Source organism: Meriones unguiculatus, chromosome 2 (genome assembly GCF_030254825.1).
Source record: "Meriones unguiculatus strain TT.TT164.6M chromosome 2, Bangor_MerUng_6.1, whole genome shotgun sequence".
In the NCBI taxonomy this organism is placed as follows: Eukaryota; Metazoa; Chordata; class Mammalia; order Rodentia; family Muridae; genus Meriones; species Meriones unguiculatus.
In genome coordinates, this window is record NC_083350.1 from 53,179,446 (window position 1) to 53,205,402 (window position 25,957).

The following is a 25,957-nucleotide window of genomic DNA, read 5'->3' on the forward strand; positions in this document are numbered from 1 at the left end:
CTGGCCTTTGATGTGTCCTTTGTGTTTGAGATGTGTTTTCTTTACCGTGACTGATCATATGTGGGGTAACATATGAGTGTTAGAGCTGAGACGTGGTCTTACAAATTGTCTGCTGCAACTGAGAAGAGGTGAGTAACCAAGACCAAATATTTAGTGTTTTCAAAGAGTTAATTGTGTAATAAGGACTGTTTTACTAGTCTTTTCTGGTTCATATAATTCCTTAAGGATTAGAGCATGGACAAAGGTAACAAAATATGTCAGTAATGTTTTGTGTCAGTACTATCTTTGTCTATGCTGTCCGTATTCCTATAGGTAAAACTCTTGCACAGGCTGGGCATGGTGGCACACACCTGTAGTTCCAGCACTCAGGAGACAGAGGCAGGCAGATCTCTGTGAGTTTGAGGCCAGCCTGGTCTACAGAGTGAGTTCCAGGACAGCCAAAGCTACACACAGAGAAACCCTGTCTCGAAAAACAAAACAACAAAAAAACTCTTGTAAAATATTGTCTTGTTTTTTGAGGTGGAGTCTTCCTTTTATTTGACAAGGCTACCCTAGAGTTCAGAATTTTTTCCATTTCAGCTCCCCCAGTGGTTTGGATTACAGGTGGGTGTACTGTGTGCTTAAAACAACAGCAGAAACTTTAAAGGTTACTCTGTGGGAGTTGGAAGGTTTAGGGCTGGGACTATGTTTGTGAAGTCTGATTGTACAGCACTTGCCTTGGCAATTCCCAGTGCTGGAAGAAAGAAATCACTTGAAAACAGCATGTTGGCTCATACCAGTTAATTCCAGGACCAGACAAGCTGAGGCAAGAGGACAGCTGACAGTTTGAGGCCAGCCACGACTACAGAAGTGGGGCCTATGTGATAGTTCAGTGGCCTCAAACACCTGCTACCGCACTTTACCACCTGAGTTTAATCTTCGAAACCCACATGGTGGGAGGAGAGAATGGACTCCTGCAAGTTGTGCTCTGACCCACATGCACAGGGGCATGCACATCCTCATAACACATGTGTGGGTGCACACACAAATGTAATTTTAAAACGTCTTAGGACTGTAAGACCTCAGTTCTAACTTCCGTTACTAAATAAAAATATTCAGCAGTGAAATGAACTAGTGGTATGAGTCTTTAAAACAGTGACTGGTAGGGCATTCTTTAATACTATCTTGAGGAAAAAAGGTTTAAGAAGAATATGCTTACAGTTAGGTGTGGTAATGCACACCTTTAATCCCAGCATTTCAGAGGCAAAAGCAGGTGATCTCATAATGAGTTCAAGGCTAGCCAGGGATACCTAGTGAGACCCCATCATTTAAAAAAAAAAAAAAATCCAAACAATAGGCTATGCCTAAAAAAGATCTCAACTGTCTAAAGTGGAACTGTTTATGAAATTTGAGGGCTTGGGGTGTAGTTTAGAGATTATCGCTAGCTTTCATATACCATTGCAACACAAGCCTGTAATCCTGACACTTAGCATTAGATGAAGAATCTGTTCAAAGTAATAATTGGCAAACTTGGCAAAGTTTAGGCCACTCCAAGATACACAAGACCCTGTTCAAAAATAAAAACTTCATTAAACTAAGGGAGAAGTTAGTCCTTGAGATGATAGAGAATTCACTTAGTCCAGAAATCAGAATAGGAAATAAGTCTTAAAGCAGTCGTGTTACAAACATCAAAGCACTAGAGGTTGGAAAACCCCGCACTCAAGATTCAGCGGCAAGTTATCCTGCTCTCTCCACATTGTCCCAGACTAGCCACGGCTGCATGCTGAGACCTGTCTCAGAAATATTTAAGTTGTGGGGTGGGAGGAGCTGGAGATCTGGCTCAGAGGTTAAGAGTGCTGGTTGCTCTTCCAAAGGTCCTGAGTTCAACTCCCAACAATGCAGTGACTCACAGACATCTATAGTGAGATCTAGTGCCCTCTTCTGGAGTGCAGGTGCACATGCAGGCAGAAGTCTGTATACATAATAGTAAATCTTTGAAAAAATATTTTAAGTTGGAAAAATTTGTGGGAAATTAAGTTGGCTTTTCTGCCAACTTATGTCTTAAAGTATATTAAGAGATATTGAACAAAAATAAGGAGACGTAATTAGGGGTAAAGTACAGATGAGACAAAAGACACTCCTCCCCCCCAGTGGTGGAGACTAGAAAGCTAGGCCTTGTGGCACAGCTTTGTAATTGCAGCCAGCACTTGTGAAGCTTGAGTAGAATTTTTGAGTTTTCTGACACAGTAAGACTCAAAAAGTGGGGAGGGTGGAATGGTGAGATGGAGAGCATGTGCTGCTCTTTCAGAGAACTTTAGGTCCTAGCACTCATACACCAAGCAGCTGGCAACTGCCTGTAACTCCAGCAACTGAGGATCCAACACTTCACACAGGCATCCATGCATAAACAGTAATTTTAAATCTTTTCAAACAAATCAAGAGAGCAACTTGCACAGAGAAAAAAAGATGAAACTTTAAAGGAGTTAATGAGAAAGCAGAAGACCAAGCAAGAACTGAAGAAGAATCTTTGTTGAAAGCTGTAGCTAGATGCTGGAGATGTAGCTAGATCACCTAGCATGCATAAAACTCCGGATTTCAGGGTTAGCACCGAAGAAAACCAAGTCATTCACAGCTACCTACAGAACATGAGGCCAGTCTACAGGAGACTGTCTTTAAAAGAATGAAAAAAGAAAATTGAAAAAAAAAAAGTGTAATGAGCAAGAGAAGGCAGTTAAAAATGTTTTGGGCTGGAGAGATGGATCAACGAAAGAGTGCTTGCTGTTTTTCCAGAGGACCTGGGTTTTGTTCTCAGCACCAACATCAGGTGGCTTAACCACTACTTGTAACCCAAGGGATTCAATCTCTCCTCCTCCTGGCCCCCCCATGGACACCTGCACACAAATTGCATTCATTCACACATACACAAACCATGTAAAAATAGTAAATCTTTAAAATGAAATTTCCAAATAAATGAATAAAACTCAAGTGTTTCTGTTTTTATTGTACAGTCAGATATGACCAGAAAGATGACAAAGGTAATCATGAGTATTTTGAACTAATGATTAAAAGTAAGTTAATAATTGATATACACTGAAGAAAATAGTTTTATCAAGTATATTGCTTTGTGATTGAGTTCATGAGTGATTTGTGATAGAGCAAGTCTATTAAGGCAACTATGTTCTAATTCTCTTGGCGTATGAAGAAATCAAAATTTTAAAATGGGGTAATATGAAGCTATAGTTTATCTAAAAGATTAAAATTTTATCTAATGTCTCCCTTTAGCTAGATTTTATGCCTCCTAATGAATAGAAAGACATTCCGGGACCCTTTTATGAACTTGGACAATAGAGGTGTGTTGGGAATATTGATTTGAATGAATTTATTTTGCTTTTATTTGAATTAATTTGTGTGTGTGTGTTTTGTTTGTTTGTTTGTTTCTGTGTGTTTACAGACGGGGTGTGAGTGGTTTTGGTTGGATTCTGGACGAGACTCCCCTGATGACTCAGAGTTGAGCAATGGCTGCACGTCTCTCTTCAGCTCTTGGGACTCCAGTCTGGATCTTGATGCGGGCAGTTGGAGGGAAACTGAGGATGCTGAGGCTGAAGAACTAGAGGAAAGCAGCCCAGGGAGAGAATCTAGTGGGCTTCTTGTGGAAGATGTGGAGAGTGAAGACCCTCAGGAAGAGGCAGAACAAGACACACACCAGAACCTCCTCCAAATCCTCTCTGAGGTAATGGTGAAGTTATTATTTCCATAGCTGGAAAGATCACTTTTTTTTTAAACTTTTCATTCTCTTTTTCCTTTCCTTTTCTTCCTCTCTCTTCCCCTCCTCTTCCTCCCTATTCCCCTTTCCATCTCTCTCTCTCTCTCTCTCTCTCTCTTCATTTTGAGATCAGATATGGGAACTCTTGAGATCCTTTTCAGCTTCAGCTTTCCTGGGGGCATTTTCATGTGCACCATGATGTCCCACCTAAGTTTTCACCAGAATGCTTACCCTCGCATGTCCCTACCACTCTTACTATTGTTGACTGGAACAAAAGCTTAGGGACTAAAGAAATGACTCAGTGCTTAAGAGCACTAATGCTTTTGCAGAGGACTGGAGTTTGTTTCCCAGCAGCTACCTACATCAGGCAGCTCATAAACACCTGTAACTCCAGTTTCAGGCAATCCAATAGCCTTTTCTGGCTTCTGAGGACACCCACATACATGTGTTATGACTCAAACACACACATATGTAAATAAAAATAAAAAATATTTTTGTATGTATGTTTATTTGTTTGTTTGTTTGAAACAGGGTCTCACTATGCAGCTTTGGCTGTCCTAGAACTCACTGTGTAAACCAACCAGGCTGGCTTCAAACAGACCTGCCTGCCTCTGCCTCCTGAGTGCTGGGAGTAAAGGAGTTCACTACCATGCTCAGCAAATAAAAATAAATCTTTAAAAAATAAAAGCAAAATACAAGTTGTACTGTGGCAGTGGCTGCTTGATTACTGTGCCCCAGCACTTGGTCATGATATAGAATGTGCATCAAATATGTAGTTTGCAACTAAATATCCTAAATCCTCAGTCTTTAGGGCTCTGGGTCTTAGGGAGTAGCATTATTACATGCAAGGCTGCCTTATGATGACTATCCTTGCCATTTGTGTCATTACCTTTGTTAATGGCTGAAGACCACAGATTGGGACAGTGAATTTATATTTTGTCTGCAACTGAACATATTCAAGAGAATTACATCAAGTTCAACAGGTATCTAGTTTAAATAATGCCACTTCTATAAAATGAATAGATTTTTTTAAGTTTTATGGACAGCCACTCTTACTCATATTTATACTTGAGATTAAAAATTATACTATATAATCTGAAAGAGCCAAGAAGTAGGTCTACATGTTTACATGATGACCCTAGCAACTAACCCAGTGCCTTTGATAAAATTCAGGACTGAATTGAATGGGTGAAATCTGTTTGCCATCTCCTGCTTAGTCATCCTGATAGTGTGAGTATGTGGCAATACAATGTATGGGTGCTGACTCCCACTGCTGGTCCTATGCATCTACGAATACATTGATTGCAGGGAGCTTGTTTAATTGGGCCACTGTGCACTAGCAGCAACGAATCAAGTCAAAACTGTTGCCCTTCATCTGGTACCAGGCAACAGGAGGGAAGGGGAGTGGAAACTACCAAAGTGAAAGAGGGGCCCTGAAGACAGACTGAAGACGGGGTGTTGTGAGTGGGTTTGGTTGGATTCTGGACGAGACTCCCCTGATGACTCAGAGTTGAAGCAGAAGGAATCTAGTGGGTTTCTTATGGAAGATGTGGAGAGTGAAGACCCTCAGGAGGCCTAAGCTAGACTTAAACTCTGGCTGAAAAGAAGCTGCTGAGAGAATGGAAAGCCAGAGGCAGCTGCAGCCCCCGCAAATAATTATGGCTTAAAGGGGCTACCCACAAGAGAGTGAAGAGGTAAACTACTTAGGTCACCTGATCCCCACAGGCAGGTGGAGCAGAGTGACTAGAACATATAACCCAAAGAGTTAAACTTCTTGCTTCCAAAGTCCAGCTTCAGCACCAGCTTTAGGCAGTATGTTACTGGATATTTAAAACCTCTGTTTTCTCTGCTCCAAACAGATTAAATACATTTCTACTTGGAAGATTTTTTTGGGGTAAGATTTAAATGTAAGAATTCAGCCAGATGTTGTGGCACACCTCTGTAATCTTAGCACTTGGAAGGCCAAGGCAGGAGGACCAGAAGTTTAAGGCCATCCTTGGCTACACAATGAATTTCAGACTAGCTGGGCAACATGACACCCTGTCTTAAAACACAAACAGGGCCAGGGGTGAGCGCAACCGGCGGATTGCCCGCTTAGCACACATAAGCCCTGGGTGATCCCCACTACTGAATAAGCAGGGTGTGCTGTTGCATGGTTGTGACCCCAGCAGTCAAGAGGTGTCAGCGGAGAAAGATCAGATACCGCCTTATCCTCAGCCACACCTCAGATCCAGCTGGAGGTAAAGAAGGCCGAGTTGCAATCAGGCAAATGAAACAATTCAGGGGGTCGTAATGATGCACACCTGTAGTCCCAGCTACTCAGGAGACTGAGAGACAAGAATCATTTGAACTTGTGATTGAATCTGCCTGGGCAAGACAAGACCTAAAGCCAATAACTAGGTAAATAGCTAACTAGGAAAATAAGGGTCTGTGGGATGGTTCAGCAGCTAACGGTGTTTGCTGCCAAGTCTGAAGACCCAGTTTCAACCCCCAGAACCCACATGCTGGAAGGAAAGACCTGCCTGCTGAGAGCTGTCCTCTGATCTCCACAGATGGCCGTGTGTTCTCTAGCTTTCCAGGTGTTTCTGGTTTTGCCATTTTCACCCTAACATTTGTTTTAGCCCGAACATAATCAGTAAATTTAGAATCTCATTGTTAATATTATCTGGGTGGCTATAAGAGCTAACTTTAAGACCCCAGGGGATAGTGAAGGGTTGTTTTATTTACTTTGTTTTTTTTTTGTTTTGTTTTGTTTTGTTTTTGATTGTTATTGTTTGTTTTTTTTCCTCCCCTACAGGGGTCAACATCAAACTTAGAATTGAGTAAATATACTTTTTCACTTTGGAGAATTTTTTTAAATTGTTTGGATTATCACTGAAACCTTTATTGATTCTTCTAATGTAGTCACCTTTTTCTAATTTTTCTGGTAGCTCTATAGAATTGGCTTCTTCTTACCCTTAGGTCTTCTTACCCTTTCCCCTGTATGAGAAAAATTAGGATGTGGATGGTGACTTTCTAAAGTTTCCGGTGCTTCTTGGATTCCCAGGGGGAGGCTCAGCAAGACACCAAAGAGGAGGATCAGGGTGAAGGGGATGCTTCCGAAATAGAAGAGCAGCCCCCTTTAGGTGACGGCGTCAGCATTAAGGAAGCTCCCCTGGTGGACATCCTGTACAGCTCCTCACAACTGTAAGTATAGGGCTGGGGGTGCAGTGGATGACTTGAGTGCTGTGTGACACCCTGGAGGTCCTCCATGTGCTCCCAGTACGGCGAGGACCTCTAAGCACAGATCTCCACCCAAGGTTGTTAGGACTCATCCTTTCATTTGTTTCTGTTTATAAGTACTTGGATTTGTTACTATGAATTAAATTGTTTTTATAACTATTTTGAGAAGGAAGTTATGCCAGGTGTGTTGGTACATGCCTGCCATCCCAGCACTCTGAGAGGCAGAGACAGGTGGATCACTGTGAGTTGAGGCCAGCCTGATCTACAAAGCAAGTCCAGGACAGCCAAGGCTACACAGAGAAATCCTGTCTCGAAAAACAGAACAAAACACCAAACCAAACAAAAAAGGAAGTTATGGGTGGAAAACACTAAGAATTTTTTTGAACAAGGTGTTCATTTTATTACCAAGGCTAGTCTGACCTCTTGAGCTCAGGTTAAATTTTTAACGTACTATAAATAGAAGCTTATATGCTATTCTATTATAAAATAAGCATAGTTTTGTATTGGAGAGATTGGAGAGATGGCTCAGTGGTTAAAGAGTACTTGCTGCCTTGTGGAGGACCCAGGTTCAATTCCTGGTACCAACCTGGTAGCTAACAAGTGCTTATAACTCCAGTTCCGGGGGAACTGATACCTACTTCTATCCTTCTGTACCAGACATGTACACAATACAAATATGTACACGTAAGCAAAACACTCATGCATATAAAATTAAATAAATCTTTGTATTTTTTTAAAAGCTGTTTTGTTGATATTTAGAGAGTCTCAGGGCTGAGGAGGTAGCTCAGTGGTAGAACACTTGCAAAGCTCTAGGTTTAATACCCAGCATTTTGAAAAAAGGAAAAAACAGAATCTCTTTCATAAATAAACCTTCTCAATAATTACTAGTTTCATTTACTTAGGAATGGTGCTAAATGATCTACTATTATAAAAAATATACCTTTTAAAAAACTATTGAAACTGGGCCAGAAGTGCATTCGTGTAATCTCAGCATTTAGGAGGCAGGGGTAGGAAGATAGATAGCTAACAGTCCAAGGCCAACATGGTCTATTTAGTGAGTTTCAGAATTCCAGAGCTGCATATTAAACCTGTTTCAAGTAGTTAATTTTATAGATAGACATTTTTTCCCCTGAGACAGGATCTCATGTAACCCAGGTTAACTTCAGATTAACTATACAGTGGAGGGTGACTTTGAACTATTGATCCTCTTATTTCTGTCTCCCAGGTGTTGGGATTATAAGCCCAAACCATCAGGCCTAATTCTTTAAGATTAAAATTTATGTTTTCCCTTTTTCTTGTTTGTATCTTGGGAAAATTATAATATAATTGTCTTATTTTTATAGGTAATTGAGTCACTGAAGACCATAGTTATCTATTTATTTTGAAAAATGGTCTTTTTTGTTTTGCTTTTCAAGACAGGGTTTCTCTGTGTAACAGCCTTGGCTGTCCTGGAACTCACTTTATAGGCCACGCTGGCCTTGAGCTCACAGAGATCTGCTTGCCTCTGCCTCCCAAGTGCTGGAATTAAAGGTGTGTGCCACCACTGTCCAGAGGAAAACTGGTCTTCCTAGGCAGCTCTTGCTGGCCTGTGCCTTGTAATGCTCCTCCTGCCTCTGAACCCTGAGGGCTGGGATTATAGGTATGCTCTACCATGTCCTCTTCAGACTGTTTATTAGAAAGCAAAAAAAAAAAAAAAAAAAATAGCCAGATATGTTGGGATAGTCAGGAAGGCTGTAATCTCAGCACTCTTGGAGGCTGATGTTCTGAACTACATAATGAGCCTATTTTGGTATAACATTATTTCTGGAGAAATGTGAAACAAACATCTATGTACTTCAATAGAAAACTGATGACAGACCAAATAATGATACCACCAAAGTCAAACTTGGTGAACTATTGAACTGGGCTAGAAGTGTATGCATGTAATGAGTTTATTGGGGTCATTCATTTAAAGAAATATAGGTATGGGATTACTTACAAGAGAATGGATATCACAAAGGCTCCCCATCATGGATAACATCTCATGAAAGCTGAAACCTTGGATTTCTCTGTTCAGCTTGTAGGCGGCTCAATAGATTGGAGTCTCATCAGAAGTCCTTGCTATTTTTATAACTGGGGGGTGGGGGGGTGCTTTGAATCTTCTTAGTTTCAGGGACATCCTGAGACTTGCCAAGTAGCTTACTTCCTGAACTTAATGACCTTTGTAGGCATAAGGTTACTGTGTAATTCAAACGCTGATTTTTAACTCCCATATCTGGTTGCACTGCTTTTTCTGAGACTCTCCTGTCTCAGTGTTATGTAAACTCTGCTCCCCAATTGCCTCCTTATATGTCAATAAAGTCGCTTACAGCCAATCGCTAAGCAGGGGAGAGAAAAGGCCTGAACTTCCTGCCCGCCAGGGGAGGAGGAGCTAAAAGAGGAATTAGGGGATTCAGTCACTGGCAGACCTCTAGGAGGGACCAGGAGAGAGAGACCTCGGCAAGGAAAGCTACAAAATGCAAGTATTGATGGCATTCATGCTGCAAGGAAGCCAAATTAGCTTAGAGGGATAAGAATTGAGTTAATACTGCTCAGGTTTGTGCTGTGAAGCTTGTTAAAATAAATAATAGAGTCTCGATTATTTGTATGATAGCCAGGTTAAGAGAGAAACCAAGAGAAACAAAAACAGTTAAAAAAAAAAATAACTTTAACATTTTGGCGCCCAAGGTGGGGCCAGACTTATGTAGAAAGTAAAACTACAGAGCAATTTCTTAGTTCTCTTCATAAAGAGAGCAACTGCAGATTCTAAGGCAGGATCTCACAGTTTCCTGAATAAGCAGTGCTCCCCCCACCCCAGCAACCAACAGGCTTCAGAAAAACAAAAACGGATACAAATGCCAGAGAGACAGAGCGGAAGCAGTTCTTTTAGGAGACCGTGCTAAGGAAAATAAACAAACAAAAAAAGTAGCTCTTTGACACAAGCAAGCTTCTCAAAGCCAGACCTTCTAGCCAAGGCAGAAAGCTAAATTCCTTTGAGAAGGGGCCCTTGTTGTCCTGGCTTATGCTGGCCAGAGGAGCAAACACTTGTGGACCCAATAACTTCCCAGAGTGAGGGGAGGGGTCAGGCTCCAGTGAAGGAGGCAGAAAAACAAATAGCCTCTCCCTGGAAGCAGGAGCCAAAGACAGAGAAGCCTTAAGCATCTGAGCTGGTAAGGTCTGAAAGGTAAGCTGGGCCTAAGAAAGTCCTTAGCAAGAGGTTTTGAGATTAAAGAAGATTATTTTCTGTGTTGAAAATGGAGGAAGACACAATGTCACAGTGCTTCTGGATACTATTTGAGTTTGTTTATCTTAGCATACAAATAATTTTTTCAGTGACGATTTCAGTTTTGTATATTTTCTTTGAGAGAGATCAGAGTAAGATAGACTTGGAGAAAAAAAGAGACTGAGAAGTTAGATGCTATATTAGAGGCCAAGGAATAGAGGTTGGAGGAATCTTTTAATCAAAATAGGGAATCTTCAGAGAAATCCAATCTAGAATTTACAATAACACCAAAAAAGGTAGTTCCTTTTTTGAGGAAAAAGGAACATCCACAAAGGCTTGAAGAAATTTCATGCAGCCCACTGAAATGCTGGCTAGAAAGGATTCGGCTATGGGCCACCTTTGTGATGTAGGTTAGGGTCATTGTGTAATTCAAACGCTAATTTCCGTACCTCCTCATCTGGTTGTCCTTGTTCTGAGAATCTACTATCCCAGCCAATCATGGTGGCATCTGCCTTTAATCTCAGACAGGCGGATCACTGTGATCTGGTGCCCAGTCTGGTCTACAAAGCAAGTCCAGGACAGCCAAGGCTACACAGAGAAACCCTGTCTCGAAACTCCCCTACTACTCTCCCAAAGGGAGAGAATTTCCTGTCTTAAAGTTGTGTAAACTCTGCTCCCCAATTGTTTCCTGATATGTCAATAAAGCACCTTACAGCCAATGGATGAGCGGGAGAGAGAATAGGGCTGAACTTCCTGCCAGCCAGGGGAGGGAGGAGGCATTAGAAGAGGAAGTGGGGAATTCAGTCCTGGGCAGATGTCCAGGAGGGACCAGGAGAGAGAACTCAGCAAGAAAAGCTACAAAATGCAAGTATCATTGGAATGCATATTTGAAGGAAGCCAAATTAGCTGAGAGGGTTAAGAATAGAGTTACTATTGCTCAGAATTGTGCTGTGAAGCTTGTTAAAATAAATAATAGTCTCAATTATTGTATGATAGCAGGGTTAAGAGAGAAAATAAAGCCAGGTGCATTGTGCACACCTATAATCCCAGCACCCGGGAAGGCAGAGGCGGGCGGATCTCTAAATTTGAAGCCAGCCTGGTCTGCAAAGTGAGTTCAGTACAGCTAAGGCCACACAGAGAAACATGATGGCTCAGAGGTTAGGAGCACTGGCTGCTCTTCCAGAGGTCCTGAGTTCAATTCCCAGCAACCATATGGTGGCTCACAACCATCTATAATGAGATCTGGTGCCCTTTTCTGGATTTTAGGCATACATGCAGGCAGAATACAGTAATAATAAGTAAATAAATCTTTGGGAAAAAAAACACAGTTTTGTAAAAATAACTATAACGAGCCTCCTTGTTGAGTCTTGTTTGTTTTCTTTTGAGACAAGTTTCCAAGCATACATAGCTCTGGCTGTCCTAGAATATGCTTTGTAGACCAGGCTGGTTTGAAACTCAGAGAGAGATCCACCTTTCTCTGTCTCTCAAGTGCTGGGATTAAAGGCATGTGCCCAGTAACTCCCTGAGTCTTTAGGGAGCATCATTTCAAAATGGAATGTTTCAGTTCAGAGAAAATTGCATGTTATCTTCTGTATCTGAAAAGAAAAGAGAAGAGAAAGGGAGGGAGGAGGCAGGAAAGAAAAAGAAAGCAATAGAATAGTAATAGTGATGTCGCTGACTAAGGGCCTCTTTTGTTTGCTTGGTTTTTGAACAGGGCCTCCTGGAACCCAGGCTGGCCTGGGACTCTGTATGTGGATGACAATGGCCTTAAACTTCTGATTCTTCTCTTTCTACCTCTGAGTGAGGTTATAGGCTTGGCCAGTTATCTTAAGGGGAGATAGAAATTCTTACATGAATTCTTAGGTTAAAGTAGAAGTTTAAAACTCCTTTAAAAAACAATCCCATAGCTGAGCTGGTGCCATATAATCCCAGAACTCACTAGTTCCCTGTTTGACCAGCCTGGGCTCCAAAGTGAAACACTGTCCAGCAACAGCACCAGCAGCAGTCCCTGGGGTGGGAACGTGGAGGTGGACCCCAATGGTAGATCTCTTGGCTCGAATACTCAAGACCTTATGTTGTAGCATTGGAAAATACAAATAAACAAAACAGACATTCTCCAGGCTCTTTTCTTACCCGTTCCTTAGTCCCTACTGATAGGGTCAAGAGAAATAGAGCCTTCTGGGTTCCACTTGTGCTGTGTTTTCCCTTGCTTCTTACTTTCATTTATGTTGCTTGGTATTGTTCTCCATATGGGTAAAATAAAGGTAAGATAGAGATTCTTAAAATATGCATAGTTGGTTAATTATGAGTTTACAAAATCTACCATACCATAGTATATATAGTGGAGACATTAAATACTTACAGAAATATGTGAATGAAGTTCTGCAACCTAACACAAAGGAGGGAATGTTAATTTAGCCTGAGTGGTCAGAGACTGAAGGCACATGTGCTACAATAAACAAACCTCCCATCCACACTCCTGTAAATAAGCCTAATGACACTCATTGGGACATAGACCCACACACACAAAGACATGGAAGTAGAAGTGAGCCTAGCTAGAAGAAGGAAGGAGAGTAATGGGAGTTAGAGGAGGACAAGAGATAGTAAACGAGTGCTGAGTAGGATTGATACATATTAATGTGCATGTATGAAAATTAATGAAATCCATTATTATGTGTAATTAATATATGCTAATAAAAACATTAAATAAAATAGGAATGGCTGGAGAGATGGCTCAGCAGTTAAGAACACTTGCTGCTCTTGCAGAAGACCCAAGTTCGTTTCCCAGCACCCATATCCGGAGGTTCACAACCATCTGTAACTCAGCTCCAGGGAATTTGATGCCCTCTTCTGGCCTCCTCCGGCACTGCACTCATGTACACAGAAACACACAGACTTACAAAACAAAAAATCTTAAAAATATAAATAAAATAGGAAAAAAGAAAAGAAATTTGTTTTGTGCTTTAAATGTCTTATTTGGATAGGGTTTGTAATAGCATTTAGGAATAAACTGAGTAAAGATCTTAATTATATGATTTGGTGGTATGCAGTTATATCCAGGTGAGGCCAGTTGTGGTGGTGCATGCCTCTAATCTGAGCTGTCAGGATACAGAGGCAAGTGAGTTCAGGGCCATCTTGGTCTACCTAGCAAGTTCTGGGCCAGTCAGAGATACAGTGAGACCATATGTCAAAATAAGTAAGTAAATTTTAAATGATGGAAGTGGGGCTAGAGAGTTGGGTCAGCTGTTACATAAGTACTTGCTGCTCTGGAGAGGACCAGGGTTCACTTCCCAGCACCCACATGGCGGCTCATAAACATCTGTTACCCCCGTCCCAGGGAGTCCAGTGCCGTCTTCTGACCTCCACGGGTCCCAGAAACACGTGTGACATACACATACATGCAGTCAAATATTCAGACACTGAATCCAGATACAGTTGAAATATTACATAATGATGATAGTTTTAAAGAGATATTAAAATTGAACAAGTAATAGGAGTGTAGTGTCTCATGCACCCACACCATGTGGCATACAGTAAAATGTGAAATTCTTTTTTTTTTTCCTGAGATGGAGTCTCATGTAGCCCAGGCTGGCCTGTGTAGTCAAAGATGATGGAATTCTGATCTTCCTTTCTGTCTCCTGGAATTACAGATGTGCCACCATGCTTGATTTAGAGAATGTAGACATTTAGAGTGTTAAGAGAACCTTTTTCAAGGGAATAACAGAGAATATAATGTGAAACTGGAAACATAAAATTTAACTTTGGAATAAACAGAAAACTCCCCCCCCCCCCTTTGAGGCAGGGTTTCTCTGTAGCCATGGCTGTCCTAGAACTCACTCTGTAGACCAGGCTGGCCTCAAACTCAGAAATCCACCTGCCTCTGCCTCCCGAGTGCTGGGATTAAAGGTGTGCACCACCTCCACGTGGCTCAGGAGAAAACTTTTCAACTTTTCAAATTATAAGGTGAGATAAAATTTGAACTGTTGTATCTCAGAAGAAAAACAGAATAAGAGAATTAAGCCCAGGAGAGGAAGTATCATGAGGAAACATTGATCTATACTAAGTATTTATTTTTTAAGATTATGATAACTAAGGATATAGTTTAGCGATGGAGTGCTTGCCCAGAAAACAAGAAGTCCTAGTACCAAAAAAAAACCAAAACAATGAAAACGAGGGGCAAAGAAAGGGTTCAGTGTGTAAAGCAACTTGCTACCAACCTTTTAGGCTGAGTTCAGCCCTCAGGGTCCACATGGTGGAAGAGGAGAACCAGTTCCTCAGGTTGTCCTCTGCCCACACACAGCATAAAAGAAACTAGGGGGAACTCAGGACAGTTAAGGTTACTATACAGAGGAGGCCTGAGGGATATTGACTAGCATGCTTGAGGGCTAAGCTTTAATCTCCAGAACAGGAAGCAAAAGAGAAAAAGGAGATGCACTTTGCACCCAGAACCAGTCTAGGGCAGATGGGCCCACTTCAGAATGTGTCAGAAAGGAAAGCAGAGAGTAGCCATTATTAAGAGGTTGATAAGGGGAATAGCTTATTTCTGTTGTGTAAAGCAAGTACATGCAGCCTGATGTAGTAGGGTCCCAGCTGCTGGCAGGTTCCTAGTTACATTGTTTACAAAGGGTTGTATATGCATAGTGCATCTTGGGAAGGCTCTTAGACTGCCAAGTGCATTCCTAAAAAAGAGGTTGTTAGGTGTACATCCCAAAGAAATGGAGTTCCAGATTGCTAGGCTTGCCTGCCTCTAATGAAGCATACAAGGAGAGTGAAAAAAAAAAATTAGCTGGGTGGTAGTGGCACATACCCTTAATCCCAACACTCAGGAGTCAGAGGCATTTGAGGCCAGTCTGGTCATCAGATCAAGTTCAGGTAGTTGAGGCTACACAGAGAAACACTGTCAAAAAAAAAAAAAAAGAAAAGAAACCATTTCATTTCTAGAATTCAAATAAAACATAAGAGAATTATTTGATATATAAGGAATAAGTTAATATTATCAACTGTGTATTTGTACTTAGGAAAGAACACTGAACAAAAACTTTTTTTTTTTTTTTTTTTTGAGGCAAGCATCTCATGTAGCCCAGATTGGCCTCTAACTCATTATATTGCCTTGAACCTCTGATCTTCCTGCTTCTACTTCCAAAGTGCTGGGTTATAGGTGTGTTACCACCATGCTCACTTGAAAAACTACTTTCATAGATGAGTGCTTTAGAATCACAGGTGCAAATGAGTAGGAGAGGACGAAGCACAGGTGAGTCAGGCAGACACCTGCAATCCCAGTATTTGGGAAGCTGGAGGCTCAGGCTGGAGGCGGAACAGTTCCAGGCCATCCTGGTCTAAACAGATCTTCAGAATAGTCCTGACAACATAACTGACCCTGGAAATGCTAGGGTAGGGGAAAGGAGAAAGAGGACGAGAAAGGGCACAAGCAGTTTCAGATTTGCAGTGTGCTTTATAAGGTGATGACCACTTAACCCAGCATGGTGGCGTATGACTAAAATTCAAGTAATCTAGAATATGGAGGAAGGAGAATTAGTTACCCAGGGACATCTTTAGTTACATAGCTAGTTCAAGGCCAGCTAGTTTATACAAGACCCTACCTCAAAAGGAAAAAGAGAAATAGGAAACAAACAAACAAAGGAAACCACTTTATTGAGTAGGAGTGACATAGTTTATTGTGGCTGAAGAGAGCTGGTTCGGCAGTTAAGATCCTTCACTGCTCTATGGAGGACCTGGGTTCAGTGCCCAGCATCCATCCGAGACAGCTCACAATCACCTATAACTCCAATATCAAGGGCACCCTATGGTGCTCTTCAGGCCCCAGTTCATTCTTGGTGCGCATAAATTCACAGGTACACACAGAGGCACATAAAAGGAAAAAAAAATGTTACAAATATGTAGTTTACTATCCCTTATAAAAACATAAGTGCATTTTCATACCTATGATACTATATTCCTTCAAATGTTTAATTAGGAGAACTATGCCTTGAGAAAGCCTCATTACCCACCTAGTGAGACACAGTACCATTTATGAAGCGACTGTCTCTTTTCTGTCATGTATCCTGTAGGAATGACCTAAGCCAAGGTGATCCTATTCAGGATCATTTCCTATTTAAGAAGACTCTTTTGCAAGTCTGGAAGATGATTGCCAGTCACAGGTAGGTTTCCAAAGTGAGATTTTTCTCCAGAACCAAAACATGTACTTGGATATGAGCACAGAAGGGGTATGTTCACCCCTCATACAAGCCGTAGTTGGAGTGGGGTGTGGGGTTGCAGCTCAGCCGCTCTGCTGCCTGCCCACCATGCGTGAAGTCCTGTGTTTAATCTGAACACAGCAAACCCTGGCTGGGGACACACACGCCTGTCATCCCAACTTCAGGGAAATGGAAGTAGGACAATCAGAAGTTGAAGGGCATCCTAGTTTGAGACAGGCCTGGGCTACAGGAAACTCCTCAAAACAAAACATGAAGAGTCCAGAAACCAAGAACCAGGCCATGATTGAGACCGATAGCTGTTTTTATTAGTCTATAAGAAGTCATTGCTGTGCTATTGGAATTGCCTCTGGAGCTTTGCTTCTAATATATGATATTTTGTCTTAAAATATGTATGCCTCCTTTCCATAAGGTGGATATTTTTTTTTTTTTTTGTCACAGTAACAGGTCTTCAGAGCTATGGACATGGCTCAATTGGTAAAATGGTTGCCTAGCAGTCAGGAAGCCCCAGATTTAATAATCCTCAGTGTTGCGTACACCTACATACAAGTACACAGCTGTAGTCCCAGCACTGGAGGAGTCAAGGCAGGAGAGTCATAAGTACGTGGCCATCCTTAGCTATACAGTAAGTTTAAGACTACTCTGAGCTACATGAGACCCTGCCTCAAAACAAACAAATGATTAGAGAGATGGCTTGCAGAGGACATGGGTTCAGTTCCTCATGGTGTCTCTCAGTCTGTAAGATCCAGGGCATCAGGCGACCTCCTCTGGCTTCTGGGGCCACTACACAGGTGAACACATATATACATGGAGGCAAAATGTTCATACACATAAAATGAAATAGATATTTTTAAAAGGGGAAGAAGAAAACAGGGTCCTGGAAAACTTGAACAAATTTGTGAGCTCTTAATTAAAAAATACAAAGAGCCAGGCATGGTGGTACACACCTTTAATGCCAGCACTTGGGAGGGAGAGGCATGTGGATCTCTGTGAGTTCTAGGCCAGCCAGGGCTGTTACACAGAGAAACCCTGTCTCAAAAACAAAACAAAAAAAGAAAGATTATAATAATAAACTATTCACAGGTTGGGTGTCCCCTCTCACACTCTCGATGTTTGGGGAAGTGGACAAGGAGTCATGTGTTGTAGGTTTCTGTCCGTTTGCCTTGCCCTGTAGCCTGGCTGGCCAAGAACCAGAGCACAGTGTGCTGTCGAGGCTGGCCTCTGCTTGGTGATTCTCCCGTCGCAGCTTCCTTAGGGTTTACTCTGTAGTTTAAGTGACTCTTAAGCTACAGAGTAAACTTCTCCCTTAGAGTGACTTGCCAGAGTTTCTTTATCCTCTTTGGGTTTATTTCTTAACAGGTTCAGCAGTCCGTTTTTGAAGCCTGTGTCAGAAAAGCAGGCCCCAGGATACAAAGATGTGGTGAAAAGGTCAGTAGGAAAGGGGCCAAGAGTGGTTGGTTCCCTTTTTTCTTTCTTTCTTTTTTTTTTTTTTTTTTTGTGAGACAGTGTTTCAAGTTTTCAAGTAGTCCAGGATAACTACTTAAACTGGCTAGATAGCTGAGGATATCCTTGAACTTCTGACCCTCCTGCCTCCCATACCTGAGTTCTGGGATTATAGGTATGTGCTACCATGCCTATCTTTTATGATACTGAGGGTTAAAGCAGAGCTTAGAGCATGCAAGGCAAGCACCCTACTTGCTCTGCTTCATCTCCAGCCTGGCTCGTTGCTCTTCTCTTTGTTTTGTGGGGTGCATGTAGCCCAGGCTGGTCTCAAATAGTTGAAGCTGACCTTGAATTCCTAATCCTTCTGCTTGTACTTCTGAAGTGCTGGGATTACAGGCCTCAGCCACTACACTCAGCAACCCTTGGTTGCCTTTATATCTGTCTTCTCATTCTTTATTTCCCATCTTTTCAAGTATTTTATCTTATTTACAGTGCTCACAAACTCAAAGATATAATCTAAAGCCAATTAAAGTTTGGCCTCAAATTTATTTTTAATATGCTTTTTGCTCCCCATCCCAACAGTATCTAGATTGGGTTCAGGTGATCTTCCCATTTCTGCTTCTCTGTTAACTGAGATTACAGGGTTTTGAGAGAATCTCATGTACCTCAGGATGGCCTCAAACTTGGCTGAAGATGTTCTTGAACTCCTGAACCTCCTGCCTCAACCTCCCGAGTCCTGGAATTACAGGTGTTATTAACACTTTGTGTTAAATCTGTTTGCCATTTACCTCAGTTGGGCTGCTAACTGGAGATGTTCTGCCTCAGGCTGCGCAGCGCTGAAGTTACATAGTGCACACGCATCCTCGGCCGTTCCACGTTTGACAGTGTGTGTTTTTGTGAGATAAGCTTTCTCTGTGTGTTCCTGGCTGTCCGGGAACTCAGTGTGTGTACAGCCTGCCTCTGCTTTCCGAGTGCTGGGGTTAAAGGTGTGTGCCACCACCAGCAGCATGAAAGTGTTTGGGTCTTATGAAGAAAAATTTAAGGAGGGACCCTGTGCTCATTCAGGAAGATAGTTTTAGACATGCTAAGATAAAGATGTTAAATAGAAATTAAAAACATTGGCTCAGTGGAGTGTTTTGAATGTTAGCATGGCTCACGGAAAATGCTGCCTAGTGGAGGTGCTGGGTCAGGAAGTGTTGACCTTAGGGGGTGACGACCTGAGTGTGGACCCCCAGCACCCGTGTAAAGAGCGAGGCACAGTGGCAGTGGTCTTCACGTGGACAGTCACACACACACACACACACACACTTGTCTGCTATAATAAAATACCACTAACTGAATAATTTATGAACAACAGGAATAGATTTCCCGTGGGTTTGGAGCCTGGAAAGTCCAAGATCAAAGTGCCCACAGACTTGATGTCTGGGAGGGCTGGTCTCTTCCTTGTTTTTTATAGTATATTTTAAATTTCTGTTTATTTGGTCAAAGAGGAGGATACATGTCATGGTGTGTGTGGAGGTCAGAGGACAACTTCTGTTGTTGTGTATATGGTTGAGTTAACCTGTATTTGTGTATGTGCACCGCACCGCATGTGTGTCTGGTGCCTGAAGGAGGCCAGAAGAGGGTGTTGGATTCTCTGGAAGAGCAGCCAGTGTTCTTAATGGTGGGCTAATGCCCCAGTCCCAGAGTTGGTCCAGGGATTTCACTCAGGTGTCTTTACTTGCTGAACCATCTGTCCAGCCCCAGCCTCTGTTTCTGAGATGGTCCTGCTGTGCCCCTCAAAAAGGAATGGAGACTTTTGAAGACTTACATGGGGGGGAAAACAAGAAGTATCTTTCCATCTTTTTATTTATTTACTTATTTATTTTTATCATTAGTTACATTTTCCATCTTAAACTCAAGTACACTGATGCCAATTCCTGAAGAAGGAGTCCTTTACTAAAGCCACCTCCTAAAGGTCACACCACACCTATTTGTTGTTGTTTTTTGTTTTGTTTTGTTTGAGACAGGGTTTCTCTGTGTAGCCTTGGCTGTGCTGGCCTGACCTGCCTGCCTTGGCCGCCCCGAGTGCTGGGATCACAGGCGTGCGCCACTGCCGCCTGGCTACGGCCACTCCTTGTAATACTGTTTTGCTGGGGTTAAGCTTCAGCATGAGTTTTACTATTTTTAATTGCCACGACTGAGGAGTTTTTGAAATGTTCACATCCATTAGAATCTCACGAAAGGCTCAGAGGAGCATCCATCCATTGAGCTCTTTCTTGGGTATTTTTACCTTTGGCCTCAAAGGCTTAACTAGAAATTGATGAACCCAGGGTCATCTTTTAGACACTTGGGTAGCAGTTAAAGTGACTGGAATCACTTTAGATGGCTTCTAAAGTCTTGAAATATGATCAAATGTTTTATCCTTAGAGAAACTATTACAAAAACCCTTCATGGTTACCATATATCACTGGAAATTTGGGGAGTTCTGCCAGAGTTGCCACGTTACCAGTGAAATTGGATTCCCCTTTTGGGGTTCTTAGTCTCCTTAATAAGGGATTTAAAAAAGGACTCAAGCAGAAGCTTGAGGACAGTTTTATTAGAATTTAAAAGAAAAATCCTAAGGCAGTACATCGTGGCATCTTCCCAGAGAAAAGAACCAGGTCTTTTGAGTTAAGCAGTGTGGAGGTCAGCTACATGGCAGGTCTGTGGTGGGGAGTAGAGCTATAGAGAAAGGAGGAGACCCAAAAGCTTCAGGAAGGCATACTTAACGAGAGATCAGGGGCTAGAAGTGACTCAGCAGGTGAAAGTGTGGACATTGTAGAGGATCCATGTCTGGCCTCTGGGCATCTGCCCTCAACATGTTCCCAACCCCCAACCGCCGTCCCACATGTATATATAATTTAAAGCTCAAATCCTAAAAAAAATACAGGTAGTAAAAGTTAGGTTTTCTTAGTAACTCAGATACACAGGCAGGTTGTGAATCTGTATGGCTGAAGCTGTGAGCAGGGACATGCTGTTGTCACACTTGGGGGATTAATTCTTCCATCTGTAAATGGAGAACACACGGTTGAGAGTGGCTGTGGTATTTAAGGTAAAAGGTTACCTCCTCCATGAAGCCAAGACCAGCCTGGGCTCCACAGGGCCACCGAGAGAGCTCAGTGGGTAAAGGCACCGGCTGCAAAGCTTGGTGACTGAGTACAAGAAATGGCTGGCTCTCTCAAGGTTCCTCTGAAGCCCACAGTTCACTGTGGCATCCACGCTAGCATACATGCCTGTTTGCACACAGTGTATGAGGAGATGAACAGACTGCTCTGGATTGGAACCCAGGCCGTATGACTTTGAACAATAAATATATGAATAAATGAACAGGCTGCTCTGGATTGGAACCCAGACCCTATGACTTCGAACAGTTACTTAATCTTTCTCTTTCTTTTTTTGTCTGCAGTTACTTATTAATTAACTAGATTATATATATATATGTATATATATGTATAACTATTGTAGATAACTGTCAATCTTGTTTTTCCCTTCATTATATATCATGAAAAAGATCATTTGAAGGGCCAGAGAAACTTGCTTCCTTGAAGCATTTTCAAACAGGATGTATTTTATGAATCAAATCATCCAAGCATATGATGCCAAGCTTAACAATAGAGGGAGCAGTCATTTATCTATGAAGGCAGTTTGTTACTGATTTTGTCATTCTGATGCTCGTAGGTTAATTCATGTATTGACTTCAGGGCTACAATCTTCAGTATGTTAAGTCTGTGGATGAAGTTTAACAGAGGTGCCATCAAGGACTGAAGAAGGCATGCTGGAGAGCTGGGTCTCGTGATGGTGAAGAGGCCGCAGTATCTTACAGATCATTGGGTTTATGCCATTTGTCATAGTTACATCTATTTATTTGGATGTCTTTGTGTGAATATGCATGTACATATATGTGTACTCCATGACATGCGTGTTTCATCAGAGGACAACTTCTGGGAGTGAGTTCCCTCCTTCTGTAATGTAGATCCTGGCCATTGAACACAGGTTATCAGGCAAATCCTCCCCAACACCAAGCCATTTTTTCAAAAAGGTTTGTTTATTATTTATGTAGTATTCTGTCTGCATGTACACCTGCACACCAGAAGAGGGCACCAGATCTCATTATAGATGGCTGTGAGTCACCATGTGGTTGCTGGGAATTGAACTCAGGATCTTTGGAAGAGCAGCCAGTGCTCTTAATCTCTGAGTCATCTCTTTAGTCCCCACTAAGCCACTTTTTTCTCTGGCCTTTTTAGTTACTTTTGAATTGTTGTGATAAAATACCCTGAAGAAAGCAACCTAAGAGATAAAGGGCTTGTTTTAGCTTCAGTTCCAGAGGGATACAGTTCATCACGGCATGAAAGGGTGCAGTAACAGGTAGGGAAAGCATGGCAGGACCAAGTAACTGTTTGGTTCACAGGAAGCAGAAAGAAAGCAGGAAGTGTGTGGCCCCATGATATACTTTTTCCATCAGGGCTCTATCTTCTAAAGGTCCCACAACCTTCTCAAGTGGCCCCACCATGTGGGGACCAATTGTCCAAACACATGGAGTGTAGGGGATAGTTCGCATCCACAGCATTGATCCTCTGACTCTGATGGCAAATGCCAACTTGGGTTCTGTGAAGTGTGTTATCTTACCAGCTCTTCTTGCCATCTGGCCATTGGAGTCTCAGTTCTGTACATCTGTGTGTGTTCCTTGTGGTAGAGCATGTTTTTTTCACAGTAAGCTTCCTCTTTGTCTTCTGATGCATCTTCGGAACGTCTCTTTTCAGGAGATTTGCCTTCAACTCTGACATTTCTTCTTTTTCTATTAAGGGTTTCTGGCACAGCAGCAGCCTTCTTTCTTTCTCTTCTCTTCTCTTTGGGGCTCCCCTGGTTATAGCTAGAAAAGAGCAGCACCTCATTTCTTCTGGCTTTAGTCTCTTCATCTGTCAGTGGACATCATAATGGTACCTATGCTTACTCTGGAAGCTGAGGCAGGATTGTCACGAGGCGAAGTCCCGCCAGCATAAGCAGTGGCAAGACAGACAGCCCTTCAGCTTCTGCCTTTCAGGTGCTGGAATGAACGGGTATGCCGCCATGCCCAGTAAAACCCTGTCTGAAAAGCAGTGGTAGAGGTAGGCCTCGTGTCAGCAAGCCTGAGAGCCTCACTCGTAGTGAAGGGGTAGGAGTACAGCAGGTTCAAGGCCCGCCCGGCAACTGCAGAAGATATGTATAAAAATTTAAAAAGAGGGATGGGATGAAGGCTTAGTGGGAAGGTACTGCCTACTGCATGTCACATAGCGGCTCTCAACCTTCCCAATGCTGTGACCATTTAATATAGGTCCTCATGCTGTTGTGACCCCAAACCAGTCAGTTATTTTGTTACTCCATCATAACTGTAATTTGCTACTGTTTTGAATCCTAATGTAAACATTTAATATACAGGGTGTCTGATATGTGACCTCATCGACCCGCAGAGGGGTTGTGACCCGAGGTTGAGAACCACTGCCCAAGGTTCAGTACCCAGTGCCTCCTAAACGATGATGATGATGATAAGTAATGCCTACATGGTATGTTTAGTGAAAGGATTAATTTACTACGGAATGTGCTGACCATACTCGGCATACTGCTTGACCTTGCTTGACCTTTATAAAGGATCAGATGTTATCTGCTGTTCTTTTGTCTTACGAAAGTTATCTTTGCTACTCTTCTAGCGTATTTTCCATTGCTATGATAAACATGCCCAAAGTCAACTTGGGGGAGAAAAGGGTTTATTCTGTCTTACAGTTTGTAGTTTATAATCTATGGAAATCAAGGTGGGAACTGATGTTAGGAACTTGGAATCAGGAACAGATGCAGAGGCCATGGAGAGATGCTGCTTATTGGCTTGCTTCTCATGACTTGCTCAGTGTGCTTTCTTACAGAGCTCAGGACTATCTGCCCAGCAGTGACCCACAATGAGTGGGGCCCTCCCACATCCGTCATTAATAATAAAAATATAATAATAATAACCCCAGACATACCCACAGGCCAGCCTAATGAAGCCATTTTATTAATTGAGGTTTCCCCATCCCAAATGACTCCAGCTTGTATCACCTTGACAAAACAAAAAATAAAAACAAAATGAACCAGTATAGCTGCTATTTTCACTAAGAAGTTCTCAAAGAACTTGTTACAGACACTACTGTCTGTTTTGAGGCGGGATCTCCCTCCTGCTGGTTTGGAACTCATTGTGTAGCTCAAAAGCTGTCCTCAAACTCATGGTAATCTTCCCGCCTCAGCCTCCAGAACACTAGTTCACTAGATCTTGCCCATTAAGGTTTGGTCTCCTCTGGCTCCTGCAGACCCATGGACTTAACAACCCTGAAGAGGAATCTGTCTAAGGGACGCATTCGCACCATGGCTGAATTCCAGCGGGACCTGATGCTCATGTTCCAAAATGCTGTGATGTACAATGACTCTGACCATCACATCTACCATATGGCTGTGGAGATGCAGCGGGAAGTCCTGGAGCAGATCCAGGTACTGCAACAAAGTGCCGCACGAACGGCCTGTGGTTTCTGAGGCCGTGGGAACAGTAGTGTAGTGGTCCCAGTGTCCTAGCTCCAGGACTTCGCGTTCCTGGAGTTTACCTTCGGAGATGACTAAAGGACAGGCCTGGTGTACCCTCCGGGTTGAGAAGCTCCGAGCCTTACCGGGTCCAGACTTAACGCACCATGGGATAAGGTTGTCTGGGAAGTGTCCATTCTGCTTTCAGAGGCCCAAGTTGTAAGGCCCAAAGCAGGTCGGGTGCTGGATCCGCTGTCCATGTCCTGTTTGCTGCAGCCCTTGGTGGTGTTGGACATGTGTATTTCCACATCTGGGGATAAGACCTCGTTCAAGGAGATGCGAAAGGGTTTCTCTTTGGGGAAGCACCAAACTTTAAAGGTGTGGTCTTACTGTTTGCCAAGAAAATAAGTAAAACTGCATACACTCCTCTATGGCTTTAGGGTTCATGCTTTGTTTTCTGTCCTTGTTCCCGTAGGTGCTGAGTACCTGGCTGGACAAAAGGAAGGACTTGCGTAGTCAGGAGTGAAATGCCAGCTAATCCAGTGGCTGAAGGAAGCCTCTTTTGTTAGCCCTGTTCTTTCTCAACTTTATAGCTCTCCTCACGACTAGCCGGAGAAGATGTGAGGACTTACTCCTTCCCCACTGCCTTCCTAACAAGGATAATAATGCCTTACTTTCCAAATGAGAAGCCCGTGTGCTTGCAAATACAGTATTTGTAAAGGGGTGGGGGTAGGGCGCCACGACCAGGATTTAGGATGTAAATAGTGCCCAGTTTTGTTGCTAGACTTAGAAGTAATTTGGTTGAACCTTTTGCTTGTCTATAAATAAACATTTCGAAAACCAGGTATTTTGTTTGGTTTTTGAGGCAGGGTCTCACAATTCTAAAGTTGGGCATTTCTGGAAATTGTGTAGCACCCAGCCTCCACTTACATTGCATGCTGGCACTGGAGGTGGGCACCGCCAGACCCTGCAAAGACTGTCTAAGTGATTAAAGAAGCCGCCGCTAGAGGAGACCGCTGCCTGCGGTTTAACAAAGATGTTTCCTGGGCATGTGACGCACAGGGCCCTGGGGATGGGGATGTGGCTAATAGTTGGGTGCTCGCCCAGCATGCACAGGGCTCTGCGTTTTATCACCAGCACCATGACCACCAAAACAAAGCAAAAAAACCCAAACCACAGGGAAGGAAGGAAAGACAATAAATTAAGAAAACAAACGTGACGTTCGTCTTTCATATAATGTCTGGGAGGGAGTAGATTGGGCTGAGAGAGGAGTCTGGTTCGTCTTATTTCCAAAGAGTGGCTAAGGCAGGCATCCTTCAAGTAGCGTGAAAGAACATCAGTTAGAGAAGGCTGGCGCTGAGGCTCACGAGCTGAGGAGGCTTGCACACAAGTCCCACCCCCTCAGTTCCATCTCTGGAAACCAAGAAAACATGGAAAGGGTTTGACTTCACAAAGTTGTTCTCTTACTACACATCACACACACCACAATAAATAGTTATTTTTTAGATTATGAGGGGAAAAAGACGTTAGAAATACGTCTACTACTCTAAGATTCAC

General features: G+C 42.7%; 1 protein-coding gene across 1 annotated transcript; it reads left to right on the forward strand.

Moving 5' to 3' along the window:
- Positions 1-3,391: 3,391 nt before the first annotated feature.
- LOC110558465 (bromodomain-containing protein 8-like) lies at positions 3,392-25,243 on the forward strand (the record flags this gene model as incomplete). Its single annotated transcript, XM_021653363.2, has 6 exons — positions 3,392-3,709; positions 6,789-6,928; positions 16,274-16,363; positions 17,777-17,845; positions 24,196-24,373; positions 24,876-25,243. Coding segments are annotated over 6 exons (846 nt in total), but the record flags the coding sequence as incomplete, so codon positions are not given.
- Positions 25,244-25,957: the final 714 nt, after the last annotated feature.